Source organism: Leptosomus discolor, chromosome 15 (assembly GCF_034619465.1).
Source record: "Leptosomus discolor isolate bLepDis1 chromosome 15, bLepDis1.hap2, whole genome shotgun sequence".
Classification (NCBI taxonomy): Eukaryota; Metazoa; Chordata; class Aves; order Leptosomiformes; family Leptosomidae; genus Leptosomus; species Leptosomus discolor.
The window spans coordinates 15,201,558-15,223,669 of NC_141405.1; the positions used below are offsets into that span (position 1 = coordinate 15,201,558).

At 48.8% G+C, this 22,112-nt stretch overlaps 1 protein-coding gene across 2 annotated transcripts in view; it reads right to left on the reverse strand.

The window, feature by feature from the left end:
* Positions 1–383: 383 nt before the first annotated feature.
* The window catches only part of SLC38A12 (solute carrier family 38 member 12), a 40,772-nt gene continuing 19,043 nt past the window's right edge, over positions 384–22,112 (reverse strand). For both annotated transcript variants that reach the window (XM_086473579.1, XM_086473578.1), the window contains exons 8-9: positions 13,569–13,662; positions 384–1,331 (exon numbers count right to left, since the gene is read on the reverse strand). In XM_086473579.1, coding sequence (XP_086329705.1) covers positions 571–1,331; positions 13,569–13,662 — 855 coding nt within the window. In that variant the 3' untranslated portion in view covers positions 384–570. The remainder of the gene's footprint in view (positions 1,332–13,568; positions 13,663–22,112) is intronic.

Consider the following 22,112-nt stretch of genomic DNA (forward strand, 5'->3'; position numbering starts at 1 on the left):
GAGCACAAAATTATTTTCTTCTGAATTAGGTCTTTTCCCCGCCCTAATTTCTTCCCTCAGCTGGCACAGGAGGTTGGTTTGGAGAGGTCTCAGCAGAAAGAAGAGACTCAATTCTCCTAAACTCCTGCCGGAGTCTGAGCAGCACGTCCCCGCTGTGGGGAGAAGGGACATTTAGCCGATTAGTGTCGTGAGCAGCCAAGGCTGTCGGCTCTCCTGTGTGCCGAGACCTGCAGCACACGGAGAGCCACTGTAGGGACAGAGCGAGCGATGCTCCAACAGAGCTGAAGGCAGAAATGGCTGGACACTGGTTAATCGTGCAGGCTGCCCAGGGCTCAGCCCCGTGGCTTTGTATAGCAGGTCTGAGAACCAGGACTGTAACAAGGCTGAGTCCACTCCATCCACACCCAAAATGGAGTGAAGGAAGTCCGTGTCCAGGTCTAACCTGTGCCACCAAGCCGACGGCCTGGAAACTTCCCTTCCTGCTGCCTCTCCCCCATCCACAGTCCCAGAGGGGGAGCTGAAATGCTGAGGTCTCTGGAGCCCAGGAGGGAGCGTGCTGCTACCCCCACCTCAGAGTTTTGGCTCGCTCAGGACAATATTTGCAGTCACAAACATAAAGCAAGAAAAGCCCCATATGAGCACGAACACAATCCAGAAGGTGTGCCGGAAAGGGGAGAGGTGCTTGTTAACCGTCCCGCTGCCGAAGACCAGCTGAGTGTCCTTCCGGCTGCAGTACGCCAGGAAAGCCGGGATGAGATACTGGATCCCATTCCCAGCATAGGCTCCCGTGATCCCCACCAAGGACTCCAGATCGTGGGTGCAAAAAGCCACCAGCACTGGGGGAATCAGCGTGATGGCAGGAAAGACAATCCTATCCACCACCCACGGGTAGGTCCCCCCTTCTCTGTGGAAAAGGGTCTTCCAGTTGTTGCGCAGGGTCACGGCAATGATGGGGAAGTTGGTGCTGATGGTGAAGACGGGGAAGAGGCCGAGGAAGTAACGGATGAAGGCAACGTTGATGATCTCGCAGTTGGTGAAGTTGAGCGTGTACATGTCCATGAGGGTGTCATTGCGGAAGCAGTAAATGGCAGTGAAGGACAGGAGGCTGTAGAAAGCCAGGATCAGGATGTAATCGAGCAGCACGAGCTTGTTGACATGCTTCTTCTTGGAGATGGGTGTGATGAGGGATGGCAGGGAGTGCTGGCACATGAAGGAGTAGACGCACACCCCAAAGAGATTGCGGATGCCCGATAGCTGGGCCATGGACGGGTGACCTTCAGCTTGGCCTCTGCTGATGCGGATGAGGGCCAGAATAATCATGAAGATGAAAGCTGGAGAGAGAGAAGGTTTCAGGTCAAGCCCAGGTCTGCGCTCCCCGCGACCCTCCTCCCATCGGCACCGGCAGCCTTGGCACCAGCTCTCTCCTGCTCCACCAGAGCATCTCCTTATCTCTGGAGCAGGCGGTACATCAAAGGCAAGGTGCACAGGAATTAATCACGGCTTGCTTTCAGGGCTAGGCAGCAGATAAGGGAATAGGCTGGAGACTGCCTTGGGCAGACGCCTCCCTCCAGTCTCCTTCCCGCAGGGACTCATCCTCCCACTCCCCCCCGACAGCAAACAGCTGCTCTGGGCCCTGCAGAAGCGTAACGCCTAGCACGGCCAGCCGAGTCCATCGCCCTCAAGGGTCTCAAGTCCGTGGATGCTTCTGCCACGCACCTTGGCTAAACATCACTATTTAAAAACGGCGTAGGAGATGTTTGAGCTCCGACCTCTAAAGGAAGAAAAGATTCAACCTGGCTGCAGTCAACCTCTGTAATATTCCTGCACATTTGCCACTGGACTAATGTTTCCAAGACCTCCTCTACGTGCACAGGCAGCTGCACAGGAGCAGCAGCCACTACCAAGCTTTTCTGTCCCTGTGATCTATCAAGCACGACAGAGCAAGAACTAGCCAGCCACTTCTTGGGCAGGAGGAACGGGCTGTCTGTAGTTAATCCCAGGGTAAAGCCAGTCTGGAAGGGACTAAAGCAGCACTCAAAGACTGCTATTAAAATTCATCACTTCTACACACAAAGTCTGCTCCTCTACCCTTCACTTATGTCAGGGAAAAGCCTACCAACATTTTACAAAGCTTATCACAAGCAGCAATGTGCTATGGACAAAAATGAACTGAGGAGATCGGGCTAATGCCCGTATTTACTCTGCTGGTGGAAACCTGAGCCAGAAGCAGTCACTGCTAGACTGTTATTCCTAGCATGGCACATAAAACCAGCAGAAAACTAATTCTGGTGTCACAGAAATCACATCAACCTGGGAAAGATGATCATCAGCTGCTGGAGTTAACAAGGAACAGGGGATAAAAACCTGCCTGGCAGGGCAGCAAGCAGCACGATTTACAGTCTGGTGCTGGCAACGGATGGGGCACTGTGGCTTGCGCAGAGCTGCCTCCTGCACTGGTTTGAGGCACTGGAGCAGAGCCGTGAATTATCAAGTAATGAAGAAAAATAACAAAATGCTGAGACCACTACTATGGACGACTTTGAACGGCATCAATACAAATACAGAGGAATTAAACAGAGCGGCACACAGTCCTGCAGCCAAGCCCGTAGGAGGCTGGACACCGGTGCTGGGAGCCAGGCAGGCTCATGGTGGGGTGACAAGGACACTGGCTTGCTCTGGGCCCAGTACTGCTCTGCCTGACACAGGCAGCTGGAGGTGGGAAACCCTGCCAGGTATGGGACTAGGAAGGATAGTTACAGACCAGTTAGTGAACGCTGCCTCTTCCGTCCCCAGCGAGACCAGATTAACCTACGCTGAACGTTGCCTCCCGCGCACTCCCAGCACTCTCCAAAACCCAGTTTCTCCTCTCACAACAATTCTCCTTTTCCTCCTGCAGCAAACACCAGCTTCGTGCTGAGCCCTTACTGAGCCACACGCCGCATTGCATCTCGGGCTGCCTCAGGAAACCTCTCGCTTCCAGCTGCTTCCCACTGACAGGGCAAGCCAAACAGCTCTCCGCAACACCGGACCGATGACAGCAGATCCCTTCCTTCACAGCACCACGAGGGCCAGGCCGCTTTGGGAGTGCGGGGCTCTGTTTACTTCCCCAAGGGCAGCCACAGAGGGCTACGGAAAGCCACAGCTTATCGCTCTGGGGGTGTGCCATTCCCCTCACCTTCACTCAAGCCAGCGAGCGAGGGGCGCTGTGAACACAGGTACGGCTGTTGTGCCTCCCCCATTGCTCCCCAGAGGGGAGATGCTTGCCAGCTGTATCTGCTACAGCAAGATAGCCAGCAAGAGCTGTGTTCCAGGTGATGTGACTGCACTCCCCCCCCCAGGCTGCACAGGCTGCGAGGAAGAGGAGAAGATGCCCTGAGCAACAAGATGAACCAGGTTAGGCAGCTCTGGAAATACACTAAGACCGTTCCTTTCCCTCGCGCTTGGGAGAGGTGGTCAGCCTCTGCGGCCCAGTCCCGAGCTGGTCCCATACCTGGACTAGATGTAACTGCAGAAGTCTCACACCTCTTCCCTGGCACACTAGACTGTAAATCTCCACCTCCTCTACTCAGCAGAGTGAAGAGTGACCTATTTCCATCCCCCAAACTCACTCTCGTAACTGGCTCAAAGCCCCGCTTTCCGCACCAGAGCACTAACAGGACCAGTTCAGGGGAACTTCCAGGCTGGCACCCCATCCTCAGGGTGTCTCTTTGGCTAGAGACCCACGGGCCTCTGCCCCAACAAGTGCTTTTCTGGCAGGGAGCACTGAAGGAACAGAATTCCTGTGGATGCCCTAAACAATACGCAGAAGTCTTCAGCTTAAGCAGCTAGAATTCATAACTTCTGTTTTTCCTTAAATACTTCTTTCAGAAATTAAACGTGTTAAAGTTACAAAGAGCAATGAACTAATACTAAGATCTAAACTAGTACTGTTTCCAATAAGGCAAGCTGTGCTCCCCCTGCCCAGGCACTGGTGCTCTGCAGATGCAGGCTCCTTGAGAGAGGTGGCGTTGGGTAAACTGGAAATCTCCCCTGCACAATTCCAGTCCCAGAGAAGACAACAGCAGCCCTGCCCCAACGGTTGTGTTTTCTCTCACTCCCTGCAGCAGAAGAGTCTCTCGCTCCTAGAATCAGAGCGCTAAAACATTTGCATGCCAGATTTATCTGTCTGCCCCTGGGAAGAGGCAAGCCCAAAAATGAAACACTGAAACCTAGTTACGCTGGATGATAAATCAAGATGAAAAGAAGATGACAGACTCTGACTGACAGGCAGCTTTGAGATGACAAGAGACAGCACAGGATCCTCAGGCACACGCAAAGCTCCTGCTCGCATCCTACCTGGGACGGCAGGCCGAAGGCAGAGTCACAGCACCCTATTTTGAGTCACCTACAGTTGCCACAACTGTCCAACAGCATTCTTTCACCACAGGGACCCTGGCGAAGTCAGACGTGGGTTCATAAAAAACCCCTTGATCTGTTCCTCTGCACTCAGGACAGAGGATATAACCAACACGCTCCAGGCATGAAACACCTTCAGATACCATGAGCAACAGCACCCTGAGCCACAAAGCTAAGTGGACAGCAATACCACCATGGATTGTTAGTAGGTTACACGAAAACTTGGTTTTCAACCTTGTTTTATGCAAGTGCTTAAAAAGCAATTGAGGCTTTTGCTTGTCCTGATTTTTCAACAGCGTCAGACCCACTCCAAACCCACACCACAGACAGGCTTGGCAGTCAACAAGGCACAGAGGACACTTCTTGTCTCATCTTCTCTCCTCTAGATGCTTGAGCACCATTTTTCCTAAGGATGTAAGCGAGGCTGTGGAAGAAAATAAAGAGGGGGGAATGCCATAAAGGAAAGTTGTGATGAATCTCATCACAGCTGTCCAACTGCCTCCACTACAGACCCCTCCTCTCACTCTTTGAGGAGCAAACACTGGCTCTTCTCAGACAAAGCAGACCTTGCAGACAGCTGCTTGATTCAGGAGATGTTAATTTGGAGATAGGGCAGCTCTGCTATCGTTCTTGCAGGTGGAAGAAGGATGAATATGGATGAGCACACATCCCAATAAGAGCACTTTGGGAAATATGGGAGTCTGGGGATATTAAAAAATACATTTTTGTGAACTTTGATAGAAGCATAAGAGCTGCAGAGAAGCAGTGAAGATAATTTAGCCATTCTAAGTTTAAGGACAGTTTAGCCATGTCGGTGCAAACACCTTTGTAAATGAAAAACGCTGGTTTGTACATGAGCTTCATCTCTCTGCAGGAAAAAAAAAAGTCATCCAAGGCTAAAACATGGGGTTTTTCTCCCCATCATGGTAGGTTCCTGGAAGAAAAACAGATGCTCAGAATGATTTTCTGGCTTCACCCTCCCTTGCATCCCTGGCAAGACTCTATGCTTTTGAGATGTTTCACCTGGTGCTCCACTTCTGTCTCTCTACTGGCACGTGGAAAATAATGGAGAAGATCCTGAAAGGAGCCACGCTGGGAAACAGGGAAAAGAGATGCTTTGTCATGCAATTCAGAAAGAAGTGGCTTGGCAAGGGGGAAGTAAGCTCAGAAGTGAGGTTCTGCAGAACCATGGCGTTGCATAATCTCTCTGGGATCGCAGGAAGGAGGGTCAAAGACAGACATTGCCTCCCAGGCTCAACAGTGAGCTTCAACCTTCAAAGCGCTGGTCCCAGTTAAAACAAGGGTGGTTTTAGTGGCTCTAGAAAGCATGGGGGCAGACAGCCACAGCCTAGGGAGGAGTAAAAGACTTACTGGGGGGAGAAAAAATAAAACAGAGCAAAGGTTACATGACAACCCCCTGTATGTTAAGAGTCAGAAAGGTAAAGACAGAGGAAGAACGACCTTGCACACCCATTCACCACAGCTCAAGTCCCATCCTCTCCAACTCTGTCCCTATTCCCGTTCCTCCTTCCCCGAGGAAAGCCCGGCGAGAACATCACCCTACCTGCCGCCATCCCTTCCAGGGACCCAGAGAGGCAGCGGCGTGCAGCCGCACCACCGCGCCCTCAGTGGCGCGGCCCACGCCTGGCTGCTCCCCTACCCCCACCCCCAGCCATTTGTTCAAGCAGGCGCCGCGCCGCTGCCACGTTTGTGGCAGGGCCATCCGTCACCGCCGGCTGACGGGGTGACAGAGCTTTCTTGTCGAAGCGGAGAATCAATATGCCAGGAAATAATGATAATGAATCGCCCTCTCACAATGCATGCCTCTTGCTTCCCTTTCCCTACATTAGGTGGCATGATGGATTCCAAGAGGACGTTCCTGAGCCCATTTTCTTTGGAAGGAGGAAGATCTCTCCCCACCTTAGCCTCAACCCTGATCCTCCACCAAGCCAAAACACAGAGACCACTCAAACAGAGGAGCAGATCGCATTTAGTTTAATGTTAGGCAGCTCTTTCAGGAGAGAGGGCATAAAAGCAAGAGCGTCATGTCAAGACAGTCCTACCTCCTGCTTCCCTGCCCAACATTTGTGTTGCCTCCTTCACTACTGACATCCTTCTAGGATGCTGGTGCCCCGTGCCCCCCAGAGCCAGCTGCCTTCTAGCAGGGGCAAGTTTACAAGCCCACTGCAACTCTGGAACTGCCTGGCGTTATGGATGCTGTGGCATTTGGGTATGAAAGCACGGCTGGAGCTCACCATATTGACAGAACAAAGTATCCGAAATTAAGATATTGATTCTTAAATTTAAAACTCATTTACCCAGTTTCTTCTGCAGAAACTATATCCTGTCACTTGTTCATGACCTCCAGCTCTCCGTAAACTCCAGAGCAGCAACTGATAGATTTCTCCAGCCTTCAGAGGAGGTTTCTATATGAAATGACAGTAAAGAGGTAACATGAAAACCAGGTTTGCTCCATCAGATGTGTAATCCGGAGTAGTTAAGGATCAGATTTGGTAATGACAGAGCCTAAAACACCATCTCTAGGAAGATGAAGGATTTATGAGCGCAGAGACTGTGAGGAAGCGAGATGGATATGTTCATAGAAGATAGCAATTCTCTGGAGAGAGATGTCAGAAGGAGAAGAGGAGAGAAATTACTTCCCAGAAGAAAGGTATGAGCAAAGGTTGTGGGACATCAGCATGGCTTCTTCCTCTAATGGAAAGCAGGGACTTCCAGGCACAGTGCTACCCTCCCTGCCTCAAAGCCTAAGGCAGGGTCTACGTGGCAGGGGACTTGCTGATACAGCTGGGGAAGCATAGCCACATGTTGGGCACATTAAGATCACAAAAGTGTGATGCAGCTTAACAGGAAGGCAAGAAAGAGCTTCTCTGGCACCTTGGCTCCCCCTGCCATCTCACCCCCTCTGCCAGGTTTGGCTAGCTCCTCTGCAGCCACCTCGGACACTACTGCTGCCCTAGCCTCGGGCCAGGAAGGGCCTGTTCCGTCCACAAAGGCAAACTTCATTAAAAAGTACCACCAGGACTTTTTGGCTGTCAAAAGAGGTTCAGCAGGGCTTCTCTGCTGTAAAGGCATCATTTCCCTGCTTTTCTCCATTGTCTGGGGCAGGGTTTGCTATGCAGCAACCAAGATTTACAAGTAGCCTCCCCTACCAAGGTAACAATTCCTGCTGTGAAACCGGTGGAGCTGCCCCCTCTCAGCCCACATCAGCTGGTCTCCACAGAAATCTGCACACCAGCAACACTTCATAGGGAGAAAAAACGGCTCTGCACGCCGGTGTTTATCACAGATGCTTTGTCTCAACATATGGGAAGGAAAGAGCAGCCAGCGAGGCTTGTTTGCTTCTGGTGGAAAATTACCCGTGTAGTTTATTGTCCTCTCTCCTCTGCTCACCTTTGGCAGAAGCACCATAAAGCCTCTGCATCCAGACTCGTCTCTGAGCTCTGCTGTTGACTTGGTCTATTAGCTTTGACAGTCACTTCTCTCTCCATGTGAGAATTTACTCTTCTGTGAGAAGGGAATAGCACACACTTTGGTGTCACCATGAGCCTGAACTAGTGCTGTGCGCGCTTTGGAAAGCACTGGGTGTAGAGCACCTGTGTCCCACGAAAGCCAGGTCCTCTGCAGCCTTAGCCACACCTTCTCCATCCTGTTTCGGGCCGTACCCAGCAAAGTTTTCATCATCATGTTCCAACAACACCCACTCTGAACAGACAGCAGCTTTGCACGCCACACACCCACTCTGAAAACCCGTATGGGCACCATCATCTGGACCCTTTTGCAGGGCTGAATGTGTCCTTACGTTTTCAGCTCCCCTTCTCCAGCTCTCAGACCCATCGCTTCATCTGCGGCTGCCTGGATAAAGTGTTCTTTTCAGGAACGTCAGCTCCTCAGGCAGGATCTCAGTGGTCCCGTCCAGCACTGCATGTCACTCTTCATCTACATCCAAAGCTAACAAGGCTCTTTCACTCACACAGGCACTGCTTCACCCCACTGCCCCCCACAAACAGGACTGAAATGAGCTCCTCAGCCGACAGCTCTGAAAGCAGGCATGACAGAAGCACGGCCTTTTAACTAACTCTTCATAAATATATTCACTTCCCTTAGTGAATTATTTACCCTGGGCTCTGGCAGCAGCTTTCTCTGCTCCAAAAGGGATGCGAGAACATGAAGTAACTTTGTTGAAGAAGCTTGTCAGAACAAACATGCAACAGTGTCCTGATTTACAGTCCAATTCCTCCTTCCTTGCCACTCCACTGTGCCCTGCTCTGTGAAAGGAAAGGGGTAGAGATCAAACTGGTCCCTCCTTAAGCTGTTTGCAGAAAGCTCCATTTCTGATGTGGAAAAGAGGCCGCCTTGAGGACTGTGGGTGCTGACAGGTTAACCTCTCTGCAGGAGACTGGAAACACGGGACTTTGTCATAATTGTCAACACCTCCTATATCAGCCTCCTCTATAATTCTGTCTCTGGAGCTGAAAGGACGTAGCAGAGTGACTCCAGGTTTCTGTACTGGATCAACTCCAGCATGGCTGGTTAAGTCTGCTAAGGATGGCAGCGACAGTTACTAGAGCAAGAAAAAATAAAAAAGAGCTTAACACAGGCTTCCTGGCTACTCTTGTCCTTTTTCCCCTCCATCTTACTGGCCAGGGGAAAGAGCTAGGGGAGAGATTTTATTTCTGGGCATATAATTGTGAGATCACGGTTTGGGCAGGGTTGGGAATGCTCTGTCTCGAGGGCTGCAGTTACTTGGATAGATGTGGTACGATCTGACTGTGCTACAGGGAGAGAGAACTGAGCCCGTAGCAACAAAACCCAGAAGTTTATTCCTCTATAAAATGTCTTTATTAAAATACAATACTTTCTAATAACTACAATACAGCATCAAGAGTAGCACATAGAGCAAATGTCCCATGTGGGAGCTGTCTGGGAACATTTGGCAGAGACTATTCAATAACAGCAGCGATAATCATGCTACCAATGTCTTTAAAGCCAACAGTCCTCACCTATAGAGCTGGGCATCTCAGGCTGTAACAGGCTGCAATTAATCGGGTTAGCTGCTTAATACACAATAGCCCAATGTTTGCTGCTGAGCTCCACCAAGCCCTGTCCTTTTGTTATCTTTCCTAATCCATATCCTTCCCCATGACGCTGCTAGTCAGTTATTATCCAATATTATCCAATAATAAAGAGGTAGGGCTGTGCCCCAGCGAGCTGTGTCCCTCTGCTTTCAGAAGTGCATCGGGCTTGCCTGGCTCAGTCCCTTTTGCTGTGCCACGCCCTCCAGCAGCTCATCCCTAACACCATCCACTTGATCAAGATTGGAGAAAGGAGGGGGAAAAAAAACCCCAGCTAGATATTCAAGTCTCTTTAGGGAACAATCCATCACCACCACAGATTTAAACCCTCCAGGAAAAGAGAGCCTGAAGGCCGAACAGCAGAAGTGAAAATACCAACAGCTCTAATTTATTGATGGCGTAGTTGGTTTAGCCTTCTGCAGGAGACACCCTGTTCCAGGAACCTTGTAAGAGACCTGGAAACAGGCTCCAAAACTGGTAAAGAACTTGGGCTAATAACAACAGCTCTACGCTTTTGCAAGGCTGAGGTGGAAGGGAGCCGAAAGGAAGGAATTGCAGTTTGGGGAAGGAACCCTCCTCACCCCAAGGGGATGATTTGTACTTACCTGGTCAACCAGTCTGGGCCCTGTCTCTGCTCTTAATAGCTTTGCTCAAGAGCTGGGTGAGCCAACAGTGCTTTATCTGTAACTCAAATCAAGGCTTCACCATAAGCACCACTACCAGGATTTAAACCAAGGGATTTTTCCCAACTAACCCTTTCTCCAGGGAAGCACAGCAGACAGGCACCCTTGTCACGCCCCTTAGGGTGCCTGTGCTCAGTCTCCCAAGGCAGTTCAGGCACGAGCAGGAGAGGGCCGACAAAGCATCCCGAGGACCTTTTACAGTTGGAAAAGGGATGAGAGCTTGTGTAGGCAAACCCTTACACATCCCAGCTCAGAGCGAGCAGAGATCTCAAGCACAGACAAGGCCAGCAGTTCAAACACCGCCTGCTGCACTGAATTTAACCATTGGCACTCACTCACGCGAGGCAGCAACCAGTTTTGCCGCCAAGTGTGTAAGCTGTTACTCTTCAGAAGACTGCCAACAGCTCGATGCCTCTGGAAGCCCTCTCTCTGCCATCAGCCCCACTCCTCCTGGAGACACAGATCCACCCCCTGTGCTGCTATCAGTCCTGACAGGGAAATGCCTCACCATGCCAGCCTTGTTTCCAGATGAGCCCTCTGTGTTCAGCAGGCCCAGACAACGAGAGCCCATCTGTCTGGGCTCGCTAGCAGTATGGCACTTGAGCTTGCAAGCTCCTCCTCCAACTTTCTCCTTTTAGAGACTTCAGAGGTGTCAGTCCTGGCTAGTCCCTTACCCTGGGAGGAAAAACACAACCAGATGAAGTGCTGATCCCTGCCCCACCTCCACGTTCTTTGAACTGGCCCATTTTTAATTTCCAGTTCAGGCCCAGTGTTTAAGACTGTTTTTCAGAGACAAAACGAAATTCTTCTTGTCCACGAGGTGTGAAAACAGACCGCTGTAGGCTGTTAGCTGATGTGCTGCTTGCGATGAGCACGAGGCTCTGGAAAGAGCCTAGTGACATTTGATTATCACTTGGATCAGGAGAAAGAGGGAAAGCAACTTTCAAAGGCAAGGCTGACACTGTTACAAACAGCAGCAGCGATGACCTTCACACACAGCTAGCTCTCCCTGCTGCCAAGAACCATCCTCTCAGCCACTGTCATCTGAATCGCCAGTACACCTGGGGCAGTGCAGCTTTTACATCAGCCACCGCTGCTCTGAAATCCAGGGGCTTTTCACCAGGCTGGGGAAAAGGGTCCTGCAGTAGGCATGTTGCAAAGCCTGTACTGACCTCCCAGCTCAAGTAGGACTGATTTTTTCCTATCATGACGCAAAGCATGGGTCAGCTTCCCATCAAGGCCAGGCCAGCGGGCACAGGTAAGCTGAATAAGCCGCTGTCCGTGCGGGAAGTTTTTACCCAGCACAACACACGGGTAGGGTGGCAGCTCCAGCGTTCACCTCTGCCACTCAGAGCACTTTGCAGGAGAACCACCTTCAGCACAACACGGCTAAAAGCAACTAAAGGAACGTGAAGAAAAGGCACAGATTACGGCAGGACAGAGAGTCTATATCTGGCCACTGGCATTCAGGCAGGAAAAGTTCAGGAGACCACAAAGCACCAGCCAAGACCGTTCTTTAGCATCTAAGCGCCAACAAAAGACTAACACATGTTTAACTCGCAGCCCTGCTTTTGGAGGAGAGGACAGCAGTGATGTGAGGACATAGGATAAGCCAGCTTGATAAATCTTGGCAGTACAAGATCCATCCTTACCCCAGAATCTACAGCAAGAGCTTTTCTCTGTTCCCTGCATCACATGGCTATTTGATAAATTGTCTTTCCTAATAAATCTATCCCTCATTGTGCACATACGGAATCCGTTGCTCTAAGTAGCCAGTGAGATGCTGTCAGGGTCATTAAATATCATTATCTGGGGCAGCTGTTCCCCAGCGTGCTGATGCAGGAATCAATCACGCTAAAGCATGAATTTCCCCTACACTTCTCCAAACACTGCCTTTGTCCCTCTCCATCAAGGAATGAAAAAAGAGAAACAGTTCTGCCTTTCTGCCACGGTTTCACAATCCTCATACTGGAAGGAGCCAGCTAAAGAGAAACCAGGCAGATCAGTCAGGTGTCAGGTTGTCACAGAGACAGGATGAGGTCTGACTGATGTCTTCACCAGGAAAGAGGAGGCCGGGTGATTGGAAACAGGCCAGTGAGCTGAGCAGGGATTATGCTTTTTTTTTAATTTAAAAAAAAACCCAACCCCAAAACTTCCTTTAATACCCCTTAATGAGATAACCTCTTTCTCTGAAGAACATGGGGGCTTTCAAACCTGTCATGTGCTCAGACAATAAAAAGGAAAAACAGACATTCAGGATTTTCACACCATCCAAGGTCAGGATTTGTTAACTCAAGCTATTCAGCATCTGAGACTTGAGGGCTTGGAGTCCAGCCTCATTTTCCTGGGTGACAACTGCTTAACCCCATCTCAGATGTTCTCTAGAGGGATCTCTATTCCTCTGCAGTGACTGCCAGCCACTTCCAAACAGGATCACAGGCCTTTGAACTCGCAGAAAAGGGACGATACTCAACTGAAGTCAGGTCAAGTGTACGTGTGCAGTGGGAAATAGTCTGAGAAGCAGCTTTTCTTCCTATTCCAGGTCAGTGATAGGTGGAGACTGTTAACCTGGAGAAGAGCTGCTGGTGCTGTAACACTGTCTCCTTTAGCCCTGAATATCAGTTACTCTGCCTAGGTTACACAAAACAAGACAGACCTCAACATAAGCCTCCATAACACACACCTCCCCCTCAGCCTCTAAGGGCATGTGCACATACAAGCCAGACACAAGTCAGCTGCATCTTTGGATGACAAAGGCACTGAAAAAAAAAAAAAAGTAGCTATGTCTTATTTCCCTTAAGGGAATTATCTTGGCAGAAGTTCTTGGCAATTAAATTTTGGAGAGAACTCACAAGAGTGAGGCTTCCCAAGGACAACACACATTGGGTTGGGGGTTTCCAATGCAGAGCACCTTGGAAAGCAAGGCCCAGCAAAAAAAAAAAAATGCAAACAGATGATAAAACTAAGGGGAGAAAGTCTGACAGAAGTGCCTTTTGTTCTCAGATCAAAACAAAGACTGTTCAAAGTCTGTTGTACACGTGCTGAGAGAATGAGAAACTTACTGCTGAACAGCAACTGGTGGGTATCACGGTCAGCCCTCCCTCCAGGAGACTCTTCCAAATCCCTTCTGCCTCTCACACAAACCAGATTAAAACTTCATCTACCAGCTCACATCCGATTGAGAACAATTTGTTTTGTTTTAATCAGAAATATCATCCTAGAACAAAAAAAATCCTTTTCCTCAAAGATTTATCGGGCCTGGACAATCCTCCTCAAAGAGGTTGTTTTGACAAGCCCTTGCTTCCGAACAAGAATATCTTGCCAAAGAGATGCATCGGTAGCATGACTCAGGTTCCATCTATGGTAAAGAGGCGGCCAAGACTCTGCACAGACTCACCTATCCACCTCATAAGGGACGTCATGATTTGAAGATACTTGGTCTTCTGCACATTGAAGAAGGTGAAAGGACCCAGGAGGAGAGTGAATGCTGCCTGGAAGGACAATAAAACACACATATTAGGTTAAAAACCAGAAATTCTGCTACTAAGATGAATTTATCAGTGAAGCAAAGCTCGCCTTGGAAGTTCACCTCCAGACATGTCTGTTTGTCATGGAGCTTGCTTTGTTGCTTAATTTTACAGCTAAGTTGGCTGAGACACAACAGGTCAAGCAAGCTGCTTGGTATCAGAGAACATGCCTCGGGCAGAAGTAGAGCACAGGATCCTCTTGGCTCTCAGCTGCTTGCTATCGCTGCTACAGCACTCCTTTACTGACACATTTCAGTAAGAGCTCTCAGTGCAGCTTTATGGAACGTTAAATATTAAACTGTGGCCTCTTTGTCCGGGTACTCGCTCAGTTTAGGTCTGAATAGCAATAGCCGTGACCAGTCTGCTCGCATTAACATTGACAGGGTAGCTTCGGGGTGTCCCAGGCTCAACAGCAACGGAGCCAGGTCTGCCCAGAACAGTTTTTCCCACGCTTTAAGTTGCTTGTTTTACAGCAGGAAGCTATAGCATAACAGTTAAGCTGTTGACTTGGAAGCTGAAAACTTGTGCAAAGTGAGGGGAAAAAAAAAATAGAGACACTCATAAGACAGAACTTCATTCAGTGTGGAAATTAAAGGTACTGTCAATGAAGATCTTTCTTCACTGCCCTCTTACGTGTATATTGAGATAGCGCTTCTCAGCAAATTAAACTGAGGTATCCTGCAGTACCAGTCTGTCGCATTTCTTTCAGCTGGGTTGCAAAATATATCCAAAGCAGCTGGAAATTAGGATTACACAGCTTCCCGCGCGAGTTTCTCCTAGGGCGCACGAGTCATCCATGCTGCCAGCCCACACCGGGGAGCAGCGCCCTGGGCAGCACCCTCACCTCTGCCAGGGCACCGAGCAGCACTCAAGCCCTACCTACTGCAGACAGAAGAGAAAAGGCTTTACTGCAGGAAGACAACAGACCTTGACTAAGGTCTGAATGTGAACAGAGAGAAGCTACTTGTGACAGGGACACAAAACGAGCGTTACAAAAGAGCGCTGCCTGTCATCCATGGGATGGCCCAGGCTAGCGATAGACTAACAGGTCCAAAAGCTGTAAGCAGGCAATATCTAGAAAGCCACAGCACACATGGTACACATTTGTTGAGCATCCCAAAGGGATTTTTAAAGACAAATATTCAACATTAATATTTAGACGTTGCTCTTTTCCATGACTTCTTAAAGCAGTTCGAAAAAGGTGTCACCAGAAGGGAAGAACTGGGACTCAAAAGGGCAGGCTGCGGAGCCTCAAGGTCTCTGTCGACCCCAACAGAGTCGGTGACAGAACAGAATCCAAGCTATTTTAAGACTAGTACAACCCCAAGAAACCTTATTTGAGACAGTTTCAGAATATCTGCAAGGCAAATTGGAAACGCCTCGCATCACAAGTATTCTCAGACGACCAAAGTAAACCCAGAAGGGGACCAGAGGAGAGAACCTTTGGTTTCACACGTCACTCGGTGAAGACTTATTCTGATCTGAGGCCATCTTTTACACCGAGTCTTGTTTTTTCTCCTTGCAGAAAAAAAAAAAAAAAAGGGGGGGGGGAAGAGAAAGCATGCACAGAATTCAGATTTGCAAAGCAACTGAAGATCCTTCAAGGAAACCCTGAAATCACACAGAATACAACAACGCAGGCATAACTGGCAAGACTGAGAGCCAGAACAGCCTTAGCAGTGAAGACACAGTTTTAACACAGAAGCAAAACAGCCAGTTACAGTTCTTTTGTCACTTTCTTCTAATCAGGAGCTTAACTCCACTGTCCTGCCACCCTCTCCTGCCCTCTACAGACTGCCACTCCATCCTAGGATAGCACACAAACTAGTCCCAAAGGACTCAAACTAGACTACAGAGTCAAGTACCCAGAGCAAACCAAAGCAGACACCAACTCTCTTCGTGGAAACTGTTCTCGAGTTTGTGACTCATTTCTTTCAACCTCCTCTCCCAACACACACACACTGCTCAGCACAGCCTCCCTTCCAACCCTGTTAATAGTCATGCATCAGAAAGCTGAAACAAAGAGAGACAGACAAGGGACGGTGATAATTAAGGAACAGATGTCTTCTGCAAATTAGAAGGCCCCAGAACCAATTGGCAAAACAGCACCTCAAACCATGGCAAGGGCTGACACAAGATCTCGGGAGCAGCTGGGTCTGAAACCTAGATTTGCCCTAAGCACCCAGGAAGGAGCTGCGTTAAGGTGGATCTGGGGCTTAGTTGCTGGAGAGCATAAAAAGCATCCTTAGGTGCTGGAAGAACCTGGGTCTCCTACATGCTCCCCATCTGTTGATGAAGCACAAGGAATTCTTCTGGATGTTACACTCTACTTTCTGCAGTAATTCTCCGGTGCTCAAGGCATCTTAAACAACTAATTCCATTGTCTCACTCTTTCAACTCTTCCCTCCCCCCTCCTGTGTGGGCTTTACTGCTTAGCTCATGGGGAAGAGATACAAGTCACTGTGCCTGAATGGGCAGATTCCCCTCCCATTCTTTAAGATGATCAGTGTCTTCTGTTCTTAACAAGATCCTGGAGCTGGTCCAAAAGAACCAAGTGAGAGATGAATTCAAATGCAGTAGAAATGTATTACTTTTTCTACTTGACGCCCATTAGCGAACCAAGATGGATATCCGCAGATCAATACAAACAGTGCTAAAGCCTGGAACGAGATGAGGTTGCTCTGCTTTGCAGAGCTTTGTGCCAGCCTCTTTTAGGAAGGGAAGCCACAGCACACACTGGACTGCTTGAGAGGAGAAAGGCAGGGCAGAAGAGGACACTAAACAGCCAGATTAACGTCACTTCACAGTGAAATTGTGTACAGCTCCACAGGATCCAGCACAGGTCAGGGAAGAGGGTCAGTTCCTCACCAATAACCAGGACATGAGGGACAAGGACTCAGTCCCTGGATTAGAGCTAATCTCAGAGTGGCCGAAGAGTCCCAAGACCAGCAAACCTCTTTAAAAACACATCCCCAAAAGGATGAGAAGAGACCATGATGCTTAGAAGAAGGATGTCTACTTTCTCTACCTCGCTGTGCCAGACACCCAAGTGCTCTTCTGACGCATTAAGTAATTAGTTTCATAACTTCTCACTGAGGAAAAAGTAAGCCCAAATAAGCACCTCAGACATAGACCTAAACTTTCCACCTGATGTTTTCCAAGCTCAAGTCTCCCCCAGAGGAATATAATTTACAAAGTGCTTCATTACACATGTAATTCAAACAATCTAAAACCTACTAGAAAACAGTCACCCCTGCCAGAAATCAAATATGCAGAGCTCCAGCACATCAAAAAAACTCTCCCAAGTTTTCCAGTTCACCTCTTGAGCTAGCTGACATGTTTTCTAGGAGTTTATCATTCTCTTCTTAAGCTTCAAATTAACCCAAGGCAGAATGAGCATAGTCTACTGTGATTAAAGATTTTTCTTTAAAAAGCTTCTGGTGAAGTGGTTTCCTATTAGAAACAAGCAGGTGTACTTGGCCGATTCATCACTAGACTTAAACACGGTAAGGGAATCCTCCCTTTGGCTACAAAGGAGGACCAGATTATTAAATGCTGTTTATATTCACAGGATGAGAGAGAAACTCTTACTGTGTTTTTGCAAAGGGCTGGCTACTAAGAGTGGCTCCTTGATTTCTCTCCAAGCTCCTCCACTAGACAGGAAAGGCCAGACAAGTCGCCAGGCTTGATGAGGAGAGTGTGTGGAATCCACACACATCAAATAAATGCAACACAGCACAATTATTTACTTTTCCTTCCTTTCTCATGCTGAAAAACAGCATGAAGATCCAGCACATTAGTGACTGAAAAAACAGAGGTTTCCTTGCTTTTACCAAGATTTCCAGTCAGCAAATTAGAAGCTAGCTAGTGTAGAGGAAAGAACAGCAGCTTGTTACCCTGAACTACGCTCTTCCCTGCAGGCTAGGAGGAGCCACGAGCAGCACACCAGCTTGCTGAACCCCTAGGAGGGTCTTCAAATCCACTCCTCCCACCAAGCCAAGCCACAACAATACAAGCACCAAGGTTTGGGAGCTTCTCCGAGCCGGCAACTCAGCTGACACCACTTCCCCAGCCGCTGCACCTGTCAGCTCTTAGTATTTCAAAGTGAAAAGCAGGCTGGTCAACTCGAGTCTTCTTGCCACAGGGGAAACTAGCTAGGGCTTACCATTGCCTGGAATGTATTTTTACATATATTTCTAAAAGAACATTTTATTAAAGCTCTTATGTTAAAACTCGGTTATGTAACCTTGTTTATTGGCTTATCTTAAAAAAGCGAAAGTAAGATCAAGCGTTAATAGGACATCTGGCTGGTTTTATCAGCTTAGTTTCAGCCAAGAGGACCACCAAGAGAGCTCTCAACCACTAAGTGATGGCCAGCTAACGCCAAGAGTCTTTCAGACCATGCAAACATGCTTTAAGCCAGTCAGGGGGCTTTATTCACCTGAAGGGTCCATCTATCACTCTGAACCAGTACAGTTCAATAACTTTCATCTACTTCCCAGCGTGTGGCTTTTACAGAAAAAGCCAATACAGCTCAGGAAGCACAATTAGCATCCCAAACGTAGCTGATTCATGTATTAGATGCAGTAGGTACAGCATTATGGCTAGTGCCTGCATACATTTGCAAGACCATCTGAAAAGCAGCTTCATTCATAATTGTCATCAGAACTTGCTTGTTTTCATGCTCCACAAACTCATCTGTAAGAATTGCATCTGTCTTTGGTGCTTGCTGAGTAGTGAATTAAAAACAGTAGCTACTGTTTCTTGTTGATTCAGAGCCTGGAAACTTTCAGACAGGTTGAGTAGCAGCAGGGTATTTACCTGAGCAAAGTGAGACCATGAAGATCAACCTTGTTAAATGCAGCAAATACACCAGGAGCAGAGCAAAAAGTTGGAGAGTTTGTGAATAAATGCCTGTGTGTGACACAGGGCTATCCTACCAATGCAGAGTCAGTAAGTTTGAGGTATCAGGGCAAGGATCCTTCAGTTTTAATATGAAGAGGGTAAAGAGGTGGTGTAGTGCACCCTCCTTAAATATCTCCCTTCGGGCTGAGGCCCCAGCCACCCTTCCTTTTCCTTTCCTCCTCCTCCTCCCAGCCTTCCTCACCCTCAGTCAAACCCAGAAGTCACCCCAAACCAAATCCTTCCTTGGAGGCTCTTGTTCCCCTTTGAGAGAAGAAGTGCCAACATCTCAGACAAACTTCATTTTAGGATAGTATCAACTCCACCTCTGTAAATATTGATGTTCAGATTTCACAACTGTTGAGCAACAGTACCGCTCTCCCACAAGACAGAGTACAGCAAATAACCCTACTCTAATGGGGAGCAAGATGACATTTAAAAAAGAAAGGTACTGGTTTAACAAAATGGATCACTCTCCTTGGTAGACATTGACACCTTGCCTGGAAAGCTGAGACTTGAGTGCTTATACAGGACTGCGGGTACACAGCATTCCCACAGCAAGGCAGGATACCGACAGGAAGACACAAGCTCTACTGAATGAGCACTTCCCAGAGGAAGCTTTGTTTGATTCAGTGCTCAGACACAAGAAAAGTCTCCTTGAGCGTGGTAGAAAAAAAGCAGACATTTCATACACGTTGTCAGCAGCGGCAATTCTGACATCCGTTCTGCTTCTGCAAGACATCCCTGAGCTCAGAGCTATTTCATTTCCCAGGTGAGCACTAGAAGGGAGAGACAAAACAATCCAACAACACCAGACTGCACAAGCAGGGAGATCAAACAAGATGTTAGGAAAGCCACGGACTGACTGCTCTGTTCCCACCTCAAATACTCTCCTCTAGAATATGTCTAAAGAGACATCTAGGGGAAAAAAAAAGAAAAGAAAAAAGCAAATCTTGATTTACCAACATTGACACCGGTCAGAGGTTTTATCCCTGGCTGGAAGCTTAAACCAGACCTACTATCTTCAGCAGTGCAGCTTCTTATGAATTGCGTTCCTACTCACATCCTTGGGGAATTTTTTTAGGGCTGACTTTGAAGAGAAATATTAAATGCAAGGTGCTTTCCCCACTCCCGTCTGGGACTCCTAGATAAAGAAAGCAGACCTTTATGACATTTCAGAGCGACTTGCAGCTCCACCAGCACCTACCTGCAGCCTCTGGTAGCTCCTCTACACCGACTTCAAGTTGTGGCAACTGCCCTGCTACCCAGCAGCGGGCTCCAGGCACTTATGCCAGGGCTTCCGTGCTTTTCAGCTAAAACACGTCAAGGGAGAAGGGTCTCAAGTGCAATGCGGTGCCCTCTCTGCCATCTCTCCTCCCCTTCACTATGGTGACGAGGCCATGTTTCTCTCCTGCATGAGCTCATATCTCAAGCTAGAGAGCCAGATGGCACATCAGTGAGGGCGGCGATCCAAGCTTTCGTTGGTAAAGCTTTACCCCTCGCAGTGGACAGTACAAATATAAACACATGAAAGGAGTCCAGGAAGGAGCTTTTTAAAGCTGGGGAAAAAAAAAGCTGACAATCCACAGCCTCTCAAGGCTCGAGGCAGGGCTGCAGTAGGGACCGTGTTGATAGGCAGGCAGCAAGTTATCAGCAGACAAGTGATTATGAAGCTCTTAAAGTTGGTTGAAAAGAGATAAACCAGCCACAGAACAAGGATTGCTCAAAGAAGTTGAGAGACAAGAGGGATTTTAACCTCCAGATCCCCTGTAGAGTCAGGAAGTCACAACAGAGGGAGGATGCAACCGCCAGACATCCCACAAGGAATATTTATAGATAAAGAAACAAGGGCAGTTACGCTTTGAGTACAGCAGGCATCTGCTGCCACAGCAGCTCCGGTAATTAACATGCTGCTCTCGGGACACCTAGCAGAGGTTTAGAGTCATAACTCACACGAAGCATATTGCTGGCACTAAGGAGCCCTAACCCCACCTTTCTCCCCAGTACTTTAAGGCAGGGAGGAGGTATCCTCCAAGAACTAAGACCCCAGCGGCTGCCAGACCAGTTTTTGTGAAGCAAGCGACATCTCACCCGCCCGCACCCCCAGTACCCTTTAGCTGGATGCTGCCTCTCACGGTTCCCGTGCCACAGCGCTCCCAGAGCTTCTTCCAAAATGGAAGACCTTCTGCCAGAGATGGAAAGAAGCACCTGTATCCTCAAAGCTACTTAGCTGAGTGAATCGGAGTATGATCTAGGGATTTTCAAAGGTTTAGTCCACCACCAGCTGAAGGCAGCTTGCTTTTGACTGCCCATCCAGCAAACAAGTGTACCTGTCCCAGCTGATGTCCTTGCCAGCTATGACCTTGCTGGGCATCCCATACACCACGGACCAGCTGGCAAATGAGCAGCCTCTACATGCAGCTCTGAGAGGTCAAGGCAGAAGCAGCACACGGAAAGCAAGGCAGTACCAGAGGATGTTGCCCCCCTCTCCCCATCCTGACTCGGGGCCACAGTCTGTTTCTGGCCCGTCTCTGAGCACCAAGAACTTTCCACTTTGGAAAGAACACCCTGGAAAACCAGTTCTTCCTCCTCTTACAAGTGAAGAACTCCAGGCAGAGCGTTTTCAGAAAGTCAGTCGGTGCAAGGATTGCAGTCCCTGGCACACCCGGGGTGCGCAGGATCACAGCCAGCGGCAAGCTTGCACTCTCCGGGGTAAATTCTCTTGTTGTGAAAAATGATAATGGAAGTGTAAGATGGAGGCCAGCAATAACCCCGAGGTGACTGGCATCTAATTTTTCATCACGGGAGTATTTATGGCACAGCCATTTGCAGCATCTTGTAATAACTTTACCGCCTCCTTGACCCCTGGCTCCCCCTTATTCTGCATCTCCTAATTGCATCCGAACAAGCAGGAGGAAAGCAGCAAAGTGGATAGATGCAGGAGAGCTGAATGGCTGGTCTGTGATACTTGGAAGGACAGCAGAGGAGGTGGTTGCAGAGCTAGGTCTGGCTGTACCCCCCCCCCCCCAGCTTGCTTTGACCTTCCCACAGGCTATGAAACAGGAGCCTTCCTCCTTCCTGGCACTGGGTAACCTTGAGGAGTCATCTCCCGCCTCCCCAGTTTATTAGCCTGGTACAAGAGATTAACAAGTTCCCTCCAACAAAGTGTGAAGGCACAATCATCATACACGGACGCTGTCCCAAATTCCTGCATATTCATAGCCTCTCATGGCAGGGTATTGGCAACTACAACAATATTTATATTGACTACAAAAGCCCCTGGGTTAGACAGCATAAAGCGAGGGAGACATGGACCAGTGTGACATGGATGCTCAGGGGGCCCTGCAAACATATCAAGCTACAAACTGCCAGGGTTAGGAGGTACTTGGGTTCAGCAAGGATGACTGTTCCTGAAGGCCACTAACCCCTCGCCTGCCACAAGACAAACAGCGCCGCCGCCGCCACCACTAAGCCGTTATTTTTCCTCTTTACTTTTTCCCCTACAAACCTCT